This window comes from Rhinoraja longicauda, chromosome 28, assembly GCF_053455715.1.
Source record: "Rhinoraja longicauda isolate Sanriku21f chromosome 28, sRhiLon1.1, whole genome shotgun sequence".
Classification (NCBI taxonomy): domain Eukaryota; kingdom Metazoa; phylum Chordata; class Chondrichthyes; order Rajiformes; family Arhynchobatidae; genus Rhinoraja; species Rhinoraja longicauda.
Window position 1 is genome coordinate 23694101 of NC_135980.1, and position 13530 is coordinate 23707630.

Here is a 13530-nt window from a genome sequence, read left to right on the forward strand (position 1 = left end):
CTTGTTTCCCGCACTCCCTGTAAATTTATCGGAGTCACTGAAACATCTTTTAAAAAAGCAAATTAAAAGTGTTCGAGTATCAATAAAATAACTTCCGATTGTCCAGTAAATCTGATAGCCTGGTGCCAAAGCCCCAAGTATGAGATTAATAGAATTTTACTGTGTTTACTTAAAGGAAGTGACAACACTTCTAACTTTAAGAAAATGTTGCCGCATACACTTAAAGCAAAATTGTTATATCTAATCAGATACATCAACAAAAACTTCCTACAAAAAAATAAAACAAAATTAGATAAAACGCAGCATGACAACCCATCTTCTTCTCCAAGTCATATCTGCAATCTTTTCACTGTGCACCATTTAAAAATATTACAATTGTGGGAAAGTGTTTTAAACAGTACACCAGAGTGCACCACTGGAATTAGGGATTAGCTAAATATACCAAAAATCTTAAAGGTTAAATGAACAAAAATTCATGGATTGGTGTAATCAATTTAGGCTACAAGTTCTAGATAAAGATTGATTGAAAGATACCGGCTCTTCAGCCAGCTGAGTCCACACGGACCGTCGATCACCCATTCACACCAATTCTATGTTATCCTACTTTGGCATCCACTTGCTACATACCAAGGACAATTTTATAAAGGCCAATTAACCTACAAACCCACACAGCTTTGGGATGTGGCAGGGATGCAGAGTACCAGGAGGAAACCCATGTGGCCAGAGCTCTGAGCAGCTCATTAACTTAGAAAGATCTTTATCTGGATAATTGGTCCAGTTATCCATTGGTTACAGCTACTTACGTTTTAATTTAGGTCCAGAACTTTTGTCAAGAATCTATTAAATAAAGCAGCAAATTGAGATTAGCAACACCATGAAACAATTAACTCATAGCACATTCTAAAGTCGTGGCTGATTTGAGTTTAACTTTAACCCCTTTCCCCAATACAGTCACTATTTGAGTCTGAAGAAGGGTCTCGACCCAAAACAACACCCATTCCTTCTCTCCAGAGATGCTGCTTGTCCCGCTGAGTTACTCCAGCATTGTGTCTGCAGTCACTATTTTCTCTTTACCAAATTTTTGACTCATTTTGAGGTTCTTACATACAGTCCCTCAGGTTTGAAGATGACTTGCTCACTCCAGTTCTATAGATTTCAAGATCACTGATGAGGTTAAAGCAGGACCTGCACGCTCCGCCATGGATAGGGAAAGAAGTGTCCAAAAGGGTGAGCGGTTGGATATTTTGAGCTTCCAGTTCCTTTTGCAATTTAAACTGGTCTTCATTGTGCTACCATCACAAAAGCAAGTTTCTCAGTGTCATCCCAAATGCTCCCTCACTGCTGAGCAGATATACGTCAGGGATTCCCAGTTGTCACAAGGACAGGGATAGTCTATCCATCCCTTTGAGTCTTCTCCACCATTCATTAGTATTATGGCTCATCATATACTCCAGTACCATTTTCAAGTACTATCCCCTTAAATGACAATTATCTAAATATTGTGAAATCTATTAATCAATTGAGCACAATGACCAATACTTCAGAATAGAGAATTCCAAAGATTCACCATCTGAGTGTTGAATTTGGTTTAGAGATAGTGTGGAAGTAGGCCCTTCTCCCACAGTGTCCATGATGATCAGCGATCCCAGTACACTAGTTCTATCCTGCACACTGGAGACAATTTACAGAAGTCAATTAACCTACAAACCTGCACACCTTTGAAATATGGGAGGAAACAGGAGTACCTGGAGAAATCCCACACATGGAGAATATGTAAACTCTCTACAGCTAGCACCCAATGTCAGGATCAAACACGGGTCTCGGGCATTGTAAGGCAGCAACTCTACCTCCGCGCCACTGTGCCTCCCCAGTGATGAAATTTCTCCTCATCTCAATACTAAGCAGCCTCCCCATTATTCTGAAACCTTAAGTACATATCATATCATATCATATATATACAGCCGGAAACAGGCCTTTTCGGCCCTCCAAGTCCGTGCCGCCCAGCGAGCCCCGTACATTAACACTATCCTACACCCACTAGGGACAATTTTTACATTTACCCAGCCAATTAACCTACATACCTGTACGTCTTTGGAGTGTGGGAGGAAACCGAAGATCTCGGAGAAAACCCACGCAGGTCACGGGGAGAACGTACAAACTCCTTACAGTGCAGCACCCGCAGTCAGGATCGAACCTGAGTCTCTGGCGCTGCATTCGCTGTAAAGCAGCAACTCTACCGCTGCGCTACCATGCCAAGCTTTGCAGCCAAGCTTAGTCACATTGGTCATATTTAATATTGATTCATGTGCTTTCCCAAACTCCATTTAAACAATTGAAATTCTAGCAATTGTTTGGTACTGTACATCATTTTGTTTCCTCTGGCACATTCACAACCCAAACTTAATTTATGGAGATTACTTTGGTAGTTGTATTTTGACCTCTGGGCATTAACAAAGATAGTTTGGGATGCTTCATATTATTTCTGTACAACATTGACACAGTGCCCAGCAGTAGACACGTTCAAGGAGACAAACGTCATCATAGATCGCAAACACCGAATCAGAGATATCGAGGGGTACTATAAGAAAATGCATTTTGGGCAGTTAGCTAGACAAGCAAAAATAATTACTACTAACCATGCCTAAACGTAGAGGCGCTGGTTAGGACCCACAAAATACCTCATCAAACTTCAGAATCTCTAATAAAGGGAACTTAGTATCCAAAAACAAGCTACTTAAGGATCCTTTCATCTCAAGGATCTTAATGGGACTAGTTTAGATGGGACATCCAAGTCAGTAGGGCCAAGTTGGACTCTGCGTGTATGACTATGATCTTCGAACAAATCATAGCCTTGAGAAAATAATTTGAGTTATCAAAATGAATACAATACAAATGAATATAAATTAAAGGAAAAGATAAAATCATAGGGCCTTTTGAGTCAGGTCTCATTGAAACAATACAAAAGAAAAATCTAGAGTAACACTAAAAGGCACACTTATGGACCAGCTAAATTAGGAATGAAAATATCACAAATTCCCCAAATATTTCCGAAACCCTTAACTAATCTTTTGCCCTATTCGGAACCGTTACTTTGATTTAAGTTGGTAAGCAATGCAAACCAATGTTTTATATGCTCTCAGCATGAATTTCTTCGGAAAGTAACATTTCTTACCTTATTGACTACTTTCTTCTTCATGGCTGCCGCTGCTCGAAATCGAGATGGTACAATTCGGCCCCCTACAAGGAAATGTGTTGGGTAAACAATTCACAAATTTAAATGCTACATATAGAACATAGAACAGTATAGCACAGAACAGGCCCTTCAGCCCACAATATCTCTGCCGAACATGATGCCAAGGCCAACTCTTAACTGCCTGCATGTTGTAAGAACCTTGTAAGAACCTAGGAAAACAGAAGGCGTCAGTCACCAAGCCAGTCCCATCATTCTGAATGATCATAGTTTGATTCACACCAGCCACAGCTTCTCCTTTATGGCAGTACCCCACAGTACTCAATTACTCAAACACTAACATTTATCCATCTCCACCTTAAATATATTTAACAATACACCAGAGTATTGTTAACAATACACCAGAGCTCTCTCTGGAGCAGAGAATTCCACAGGTTCACTGTTTGCCAAACTTCAGTTTTAAACACCTTGCCTTGTATCCATTTCCCTTGGTTCATGAATTTTCACCAGGAAAAAAATCTTGACATCTATTTTAAAGATTGACAAAGTGCTGGAGTAACTCAGTGGGTCTGAAGGGACCCGACCCAAAACATCACCTATCCTTCCCCCCCCCCACCCCAAAACATCACCTATCCCCCCCCCCACAATGCTGCCTGGATCTACAAGATCCAGCACTTTGTGTCGATCTAAACCAGCATCTGCAGTTCTATGTTTCAATATCAATCCTATCAAGCCCACTTACTTTCTAGTATATTTGAACCCATTCTTCCCCCTCCCCCCCTCCCCCCCAATCTGCAATGCACAACTATCAGAGTTTCAGTTAATGTTATTAATAACTCTTTTCAACATTTTCATTGATGGTCACAAAAAATATGCCGAAGGACTTAATTCCAACTTGCCCTTCTCACCTTTTGACTTTTTAGTTAACTCCTCCATTGAGGATGCTCTGGAAAAGAAAATAAGCCATTAAAGCCTAATTCAATGATTGAAAACACTTTAGTTAAAATAGCAATTAAAATAATCAGCATGAGATGCAATGCGCTGTACAATGAAATAAGTGCCACAGTATAATTGAAAAGTTATTTTCTCAGAGCAATGAAAACATCCAGCCACAAGATTACATATTTTCTTCTTCCAAACTTGGAATACGTCTGGCATGTATTTGGAATTGCAAAGTACTAGATTAAAGTGACAAACATTGATTGTTTCACTATTAACAGCAGCCCCTAAGCAGGGTGAAAGAAACAATTTATGCAAGGACAAATGTTTTCCAATGGTATTTGAAGTCAAACAATGGGACCACCACAACAGCAAATCAGTCAACAATTGAAAAATACATTAAACATCAGAATGCAACATTAAAAATGTTACTTTCTGATCTCAGAAATCACAGGTAAAGATCACAAAATCCTTAACTATTTGGTTCATCTCAGGTATACCCAGTAAACTTCATTGATCACCTTACCAAGGAACTAAAGGGTCCCAACCTGAAACATCACCTACCCATGATCTGCAGAGATACTGCCTGACCTAGGCGGCACTGTGGCGCAGCGGTAGAGTTGCTGCCTTACAGTGCCATGGACCCAGGTTCGATCCTGACTATGGGTGCTTGTCTGTACAGAGACTGTACTTTCTCGCCATGAGCAACATGGGTTTTCTCCAGGATCTCCAGTTTCCTCCCAAACTCCAAAGACACACAGGTTTGTTGGTTAATTGGCCTGGTATAATTCTAAATTGTCCCATGTGTGTAGGATAATGTTAGTGCGTGGGGAATCGAAGGGCCTATTTCCATGCTGCATCTCCAAACTAAACTTGTTAATTACTCCAGCACTATCTTTTCTTACTAAGGAAACTACCCAGTTGGCATGGCCATGTTAGTTTATCAAATTTTGAACAACATCCAAGTTTTGATTTAAAATATAACACCCAATCAAGATTTATTACTGGTCTAATTTTTTCCCCTTTAGTTTGGTGGCAAATTTGCTCCATTTACGTTCTCGGTTAATGAAACATTTTGTTGAAGGAATTCTGCAACTGCTCGTTATTGTTGACCAAATACGACAAGGGCTTCTGTTCTGCCTTTACTACATGGTTCCTAGATGTATTAGGCAGAAGTATACAAAAATCTACATTGTTGCTATTCCCAAAGGTAAAATCCAGTTCAAACCTACCATAGAATGAAACACTGGGCTCAACAAGGCCCTTTCACAGACAGTCTGCAATTCATTCGAGATCAAAATCAGTTTGTTGGTCTGAATAGGGTAACCTGAAATGTGTTTGGGAATCTTAATTTAGTTTGGATAGGACTCAAGGTAGAATTGGCTGATACAGTAACATTTAATGAGTACATACACCACCACTAAAATAGAAACCAGCTAGATAGCTGTAGCAGGAATGCTGTTTCAAGTGAAGGTCTGATGGATATGCCGAGATAGACTTGGGGGGGAACTGCATTTTTCATTTGAGGGCACAATACGAACACAAACATGAGAAACAAGGAACTACAGATGTTGTTTGACATAAAAAAAGGCAAAGTGCTAGAGTAACTCAATGGGTCAGGCAGCATCCCTGGAGAACATGGATAGGTAACGTTTTGGGTCGGAACCCTTCTTCAGACTGATTAACATTTGTCAGTTTAAGCAAAAGATAGCAATCATACCATAAAAGCAATGGAGAGGCAAAGCAACATAAAAGTCCACGGGCAAAAATAGCCAGTACATGATGTAAAATGTAATCAAAAAAGGGTAATGCAACATTGACTTTTATATCAAAGTGTTAGATCACTGAAATGAGGAAGTGATGCTGCACTGGTATGAAACACTAATCTGATTGTATCAGGAGTACTGGGTTCAGTTTTGCTGCCACACTGCCTTGAAAAATCAGCCTGAACAGGGCATTCTGCATGTTCACCAGCAAAATGCTCATTAGTACTTGCATTCTCCAGAATGTAATATGGCCGAGAAGTGAATCATAGAATCACAAAGCACAGAAACAGGCCCTTTCACTCCTCTTCCATGCCAATCTAATAGAATTGCAAAAAACCTTGAGGCTTCTTGAGCCGATCTTATCACTGCTGAAAGGATGAAATATAATTTGAGCTATCGCACCTTTTTACAAAGGTTGTACAATATACCCTTTGAAATTTGAAGCCAGCCGAGTACAAAAGGTAACACAAGAGACCGTTTTACACAAGATTCCCGATTCTACAAATTGCTGGAGTAACTCCGTGGGTCAGGCAACATCTTTGGAGGACATAGATAAGTGACGCATCAGGCCAGGACCCTTCTTTTGGGGAAGGCAAAGCCTGGCAAGTGATAGGTGGATACATGTTGGAGGGGTTAGGGTGGTGGTGTGATTGGCAGATGGGTGGACAAAGGCCAGAGATGAAAATGAGGCACAAGACTGTCAGATAAAGAGAGACGCGCTTCAAAATGTAAAGGCAGAGGGATAGATATAGGTGGATGGGGAGGAGGGGGTTAGAAGAGCAGGCGGGATAATGGGAGAAATGGGTGCACCCAGAGGCAGGGTTACCTAACATTGGAGCATTTAAAATGATATGTTTTTTAAAAACTTAAACTGCACTAATCAGCTCAACCTGTCAGAAATTAGTTTGAGTGGAACAGGAACTGTAAAGGCTGGAGAGTGGCAAAACTTATGGATGGTGACCATGATAGGCGAACCCTGACCAATAACGAGGTTAGCCACAGTTGGATGTATGCATATCTTACTGATACATTGAAGGACGGAAGGACGTGGACAAAGAGCTCTGTCAAAATATTTAAACATTGCTTCATCCCAATTGAATATTCAGCATTTGCATTGGATTTTAAAAAAATAGGTTTTATTCACGCGTTACATTAACTCACTGCTCAATAAGGACAAAATTTACGATCATTTAAAAGACTGATTTATGAAATTGTTTTCCCTTCTTAGAGCTCTCATAAAATATATCAGTTAGGACAATCATTCCGGCTGTGGATTCAAAGGACTGCAGGAGCAGCAAAACACAAAGCCAAGTGCAAAATCAAGAAATATGCACAGGGGAATCAATGCTTATTAAACAGTTTATAGTCAATGTAAAACAAAAATAAAGAGCTGCAAATTTCCAACTATTTTCCCATATATGAAAGTAATGGGATAGTTGGAAATATTATTGTGCACCACATCAGCATGCCCTCTTTGTAATGTTTAACGTCAAATTAAATCACTTAGGATTTCATTGAATCATTGAATGAATATAGCATAGCAGACCATCATGCTGGCTCCCGCTCTACCAGAGCAACTAGTTGTAATCAGAAACAGTTCCTTCCACGATGGAATGCAAACTTTTCTACACCATTTACCCAGTTCCCTCTTAGCCATAAATGGCACCTCCACATCTGCATGCAGTGCATTCCAGATTATAACCAAAGTCCAAGGAGATTGCTAAATTGGAGTCATCTATATTTCAATTTTCCAAAAAAATCATCCTATTGGAATCTCAAATTAATTTGCACCCTCAAATTCAATTTCAAACACTAAATTCACTAAAGAGGAAGAAATCTTCCTCCTAGTCAGTTCCTCAGGACAGATGATTTAATTTTGTGTGTTACAAGGCGGCCAATGAGACCAAATGGGAGAATCACAGACCCTTCCAGAGATGGCATGCTCAATTGGCCAACCAGAAGTGCAGTTTGAAGGACATTGTTTCTGCCACTTAATCAATACTTACAGATCTGATCCTTCACTTTCTTCTTTTACTGCAAAACAATTGAAATACAATTACTGCACTGTATTCCACTGCTGAAGATTGCATCAGTATCCACAGTGAAATTTGACATGCAGACCAGACTAAAGGAAATGCCACATTTTAAAATCAAACTGCTTCAATTTCATAGAATTTAGACCATAAAAACCTAGTCCACAAAACAAATTCTAATAAACTCTTAATAAAATACAGATAGAAAGCTCAGTATTAGAAAGGAACCGCTTTGAAACACTGGACAAGGTACATGACTTCACCAAGCATGATGTGATTATAACAATGATTTTTCCTCTACTGACCCTAATGACTCCTTGCCCACATTTATTTTAATTGAAAGTATTTGTTCACAATACAGACACTGACCCATTCCTTCTCTCCCGAGATGCTGCCTGACCTGCTGAGTCACTCCAGCATTTTGTGAATACACTGATTTAGTGTTCATCATCACCGAGCTCCAGAGATAATTAAGTTTATTATTAAAAGTTTATTATTAAAAGTGTATATAAACAAAGCACAAAAAGTAAGGAAATTTGTGTTTGGTAGATTATTTCTTTGTTGTATCAATGCTTCTTGGCAATAAATCTTATCATATATATCATATATATACAGCCGGAAACAGGCCATTTCGGCCCACCAAGTCCGTGCCGCCCAGCGATGAGCAGCAGAGCTGAGTATGCGGGTTGCGCCCATGAAAAATCTGCCAATGCCAAACAGCTTATTCTGCCATTGACTCTTGTTCGGTGTTGTTTGGTGGATTGGATGATTGAAGTCTGAAGAAACAAGACATATTGGCAATTTAACAATTTATTCATTTAATAAACAGGAGCCTCAGTAGCGTGTGTAAGAACCATACACAGCCACAACAGCCTGGCACCTCCTCCTCATGCTGGTCACCAGCCTGGTCACACACTGTTGTGGGATGGCATCCCATTCTTCAACCAGCATTTGTCGCAAGTCAGCCAACGTGGTTGTGTTGGTCACTCTGGCACGAACAGCACGCTCAAGCTGATCCCACAAGTGTTCAATGGGGTTGAGGTCAGGACTGCTGGCAGGCCATTCCATCCTCTCCACTCCCAAATTCTGGAGGTAGTCTCTGAGAAACCCTGCTCTGTGGGGGCGAGCATTGTCATCTTGGAGGATAGAGTTCGATCCCAGACTGTGGAGATATGGGATTGCCACTGGTTGCAGAATCTCATCTCGATATCTCTCTGCATTGAGATTGCCTCCAATGATGACAAGCCTCGTTTTTCCAGTGAGGGAGATGCCGCCCCACACCATCACACTGCCTCCATCAAAAGATGTTACTCTATCAGGCACCTGATTGTCAGCACCTGGGGGTACCAGAAGCTCAAAACAAGAGTCAATAGCAACAGCAGAATAAGCTGTTTGGCATTGGCAGAGAAGATTTGGCAAATTTTTCATGGGCGCAACCCATATACTCAGCTCTGCTGCTCATCCCACAAATGCATGTTCCTTACAAATGTGGCACCATTTAAAAGGGAAATAAACAGGCTTTCCAACGGTATAAGATTTATTGCCAAGAAGCATTGTTACAACAAAGAAATAATCTACCAAACACAAATTTCCTTGCTTTTTGTGCTATGTTTATATATATAAAAATATATAAATATATATATAAATATATAAATATATATATAAATATATAAATAGCTGGCTGGGTAGATCAGGAAACAACTTGCTAATTGAAAATATTCTAGTGTCCTTGAACTGAAGAATATTACAAAACAAACACTACTGTTAAAAATGTTTGATGTTGCAATTCTTTTCTGGCATTTATTCATAAATGTATTGAATTCAATTTCACAGCTTCCCATGATTGGGTTTGAATGGAATTGCTACAATGCTAGTTAGTTCTACAAATCAATAATGCACCGAGACAAGACTACCTAACACGAACAAAACATTTTAGGAGTTCTGTATATTCTGTATATTCGAAGTTTCTCATTGTTTATCCAGCAAAAGCAGGGTGGGAACATTATTCAAAGCTTTACCATTAGTGTAAATAGGAAATAATACAATAGACCTAGAAAAGAGAAAAATGAAAAAACAATTTTAAATGTTACTTTATTGCAAGGGAAACAATGCTCAATATTTTGGGCCCCAACTATAACACCAGTTCAAACTTTGCTCAAGGGTCAGGATATTTTCTGGTGAAGAAACAAGATGGCATTAAAGGTCTAAAAAGAACCATTAAAAAAAACTTTTATTTGGAAAAATTAAAACCCCACACTAATGAACGTGAATTTCTTTGATTCCTTCCACAGCAAATGTCGAAAGATTCAAAATATTACGGCTTTATTTGTAAGAAAGCATTATGGCCACATTGTACAGCAGTAATAGAAGTACATCAATGCTATTTCATTAGCATTTGTTGATAGACCCCACAGCATTTATCTGCTGGTGAAGCTTCATACATAACCTTGCAGCCGAGGAGAGCAAAAGGCAAACTAAATATTCACATTCACTTCACAAATTCATTGATTTGCCTTTAGCAGCTAACTTTTGTAAGAGGTTGTATCAGATCAGAACGCCAACACTTACAGTTCATGACAGTTACGTTTTGGGAAAGGGCACGAGATTTTTGTGTAGAACTGCACTGGCTCAACCTTGGAGTGGGTGTCGTTGTTGGCCTCTGACAAGACACTGCTGGTGAGGACAGCTTGTGGATGGCGGGTGAGCATTTTGATTCGCTTAAATCTGGCACACTTTTTGAACTCCGAACTAGTCTAGAAAAAGAAACAAGGATTTCAGTGGAAGTCTGCCAAAATGTATTTGTATCAAATAGTGTAAATATCTAGCAGGTCTAAAAGGTAGCAAAAATTATCCTAATTGCATTTGAAGGAGGAATTCTTTACCCCTTCCCTCTTTTACAACCCATTTTACCCATTCACTGCAGTAGGCATTATTCCTGCACAATACGAGTCACCCTCCAGTACTCCAGTCCAGAGACCACCACTGCGAGTTCAAGCAGGTTCTATCTCATCTAAAGCAAGTTCCACTATTCTAAAAATTTTAACAAACAGTAGCAGTAATGTAAAATCTTGGATGATTTTCTCAAAATCCAAAGATATTAAAACCAAATATAGAATGGAGACACGAGAGTGCAGATGCTGGAATCTGGAGCAACAATGTGCAGGAGCTAATCGGGTCAAGCAGCAGCAGCATGCCAAAGCTACTCAGTATGGTTTAAGCTAATCTGGCAGAGGGGTGGGACCCAAAGCAAGTAGTGAGGCAGATGAGAAGGCTGAGAAAAACACAGAAGCTTAGGAGAGCAGATCAGTAGACAGGCCAAGAAGGAGCATGGCAGGGAGCGAGAGAATTGAAACTGGGGTTAAACTGCATTTGATTGTAAGTGGCCAGATCAGTAAAGGAGATGAACTCTAGGCTTGGACAGGCACATGGGACTGGGATATTATAGCTATTACAGACACATGGTTGAAGGTGGAACGGGACTAGCACTCAATGTTCCGCGGTACAAATGTTACATGAGTTATGGAGGTAGTGGTGTGAGAGGAGAGGAGTTAAATTCTGACTGGGGAGAACACCATGGCAGTACTTGGCAAAGATATTCCTTGGAAATCGCCTAGTGAGGCTACAGTAGGTGGGTGGAATTGAGAAATACGGGGAGGTTGATCATTTTGCTGGGATTATACCACAGGCCCAATAGTCAGATTTACAGGAAGAAATATGTAGGGAGATCACAGAAAGCCACAAGAATTATAATGTAGGGTAGTGGGAGAATTTAACTTTGTAAATATCAATTTGAACTGACATAGTTCTCAGGGCTAGGATGAGATGGAATGTGTTAAGTGCATGAAGGAAATGGTTTGTCAATGTGCAGATGACCCTGCTAGAGAAGGGATAAAACACTACCTCCTCTTGGTGAATATTTTACCTGTCTTTAAATAATGCATGGCTGAGATTAAGAAAATTAACTTTAACAATTTTTCTCCTTTAATTCTTAAAAATGACAGCTTTACATGACACAACTATTATCATTATCTACTGGAATTAATCATCATAAGTACATGTTTCCACACAAAAGAAAATAACTGCATTACTCACCTGCCAAACCCACTTAATTCGTCTTTTAAAGCTGCAAATCAATGATAAATCACAATTACACCAATTCATAGCAATGTATTTTTGGTCAAAATGGAACAGAAACACATCAGCAAACAAATTTGGAGGCGCCCTGTCAATAAACATTTTAAAAATAAAGAATTAGAGCCAGTTAGACATTAAGGAAAATTGTTAACGTTGATACACTGTAGAATCAGGGACTAAAGATTTAAAGATTTAATCATTTAAACTAACAGTTATCAGAGAGCATTTCCATATAAAATACAGACTAGCTGAAATTGAGTGGAGACCAAAAACCGACATCAGTGAGTGAACTCGAGTTTCCCAAATGATACAGTAATTAAAATCAGGTAATAAAGCAAAGTCAGCACAACAAATGCAGAAGTGCTCACTTGGCATTATACCAGATAGTCAGCTCAATTTTATGCCACCCCACCCCAAAAACAACCCACTTTCTTTCAGAGGCTCACTGCCTAGATCCTCACTGCATCTTTCTAGGTACTAATCTTTGGTTTTGCATTGTAGTAGTTCATTTACTTGTCCGATAGAAACATGGGCTACGAGAGCAACTTCAAGAGGGAGATAGCAGGTGTTCTCTAAAATACAGATTCTGTGCTTTGGGAACTTCAAATGATTTTGGCAGGCTACACTGTCAGTTTTAACTAAAACTGAAGTTTAGCACCATGCAACCTTCTGGGGAGGTTTTTGACAACCTGTAATGGGAATTGCATTGACCATACATTCGGGAGTTCATTAAAAGCACAGCACAAGCGAGGGGGAAAACCACAGTCTAAGCTCCTTTCGCTGCAGGACATTGAGGGTGCCAAGTTCAATGACCACACTCCTCGCTGAGGGGATTATCACCCGGGGGATTGAATGTGTCATGGGCATTTTGTGTCAAGACAGGTGCGAACACTGGTCATAAGTAATAGGAGTAGAATTAGGCCATACGGCCCACCAAGTCTACTCTGCCATTCAATCACGGCTGATCTATCTATCTCTCCCTCCCAACCCCATTCTCCTGCCTTCTCACAATAATCTGACACCTGTACTAATCAAGAAACTATCTATCCATCTCTGCCTTAAATATATCCACTGCCATTATCCACAGCCTTCTGTGGCAAAGAATTCCACAGATTCACCACCTTCTGACAAAAGAAATTCCTCATCTCTTTCCTAAAAGAATGTCCTTTAATTCTGAGGCTATGACCTCTAGTCCTAAACTCTCTCACTAGTGGAAACATGCTCTCCACATCCTCTCTAGCCAAGTCTTTTACTATTCTGTACCCTTCAATGAGGTCCCCCCTAATTTTTTTAAACTCCAGCTAATATAGGCCCAATGCCGTCAAACGCTCATATGTTAACCTACTCATTCCTAGGATCATTCTTGTAAACCTCCTCTGGACTCTCTCCAGAGCCAGCACACCCTTCCTCAGATATGGTGCCCAAAATTGCTCACAATATTCCAAATGCGGCCTGACCAGCGCCAAAG

General features: G+C 39.9%; 2 protein-coding genes across 3 annotated transcripts in view; one reads left to right on the forward strand and one right to left on the reverse strand.

The window, feature by feature from the left end:
- ncln (nicalin) overlaps positions 1-13530 on the forward strand; it is a 115237-nt gene that overhangs the window by 60297 nt on the left and 41410 nt on the right. The gene's annotated exons all lie outside the window — the stretch shown is intronic.
- haus8 (HAUS augmin like complex subunit 8) overlaps positions 1-13530 on the reverse strand; it is a 40318-nt gene that overhangs the window by 19600 nt on the left and 7188 nt on the right. For both annotated transcript variants that reach the window (XM_078423664.1, XM_078423663.1), the window contains 6 exons: positions 12021-12051; positions 10497-10681; positions 7902-7929; positions 4099-4136; positions 3173-3237; positions 804-837 (listed from right to left, as the gene is read on the reverse strand). In XM_078423664.1, coding sequence (XP_078279790.1) covers positions 804-837; positions 3173-3237; positions 4099-4136; positions 7902-7929; positions 10497-10681; positions 12021-12051 — 381 coding nt within the window. The remainder of the gene's footprint in view (positions 1-803; positions 838-3172; positions 3238-4098; positions 4137-7901; positions 7930-10496; positions 10682-12020; positions 12052-13530) is intronic.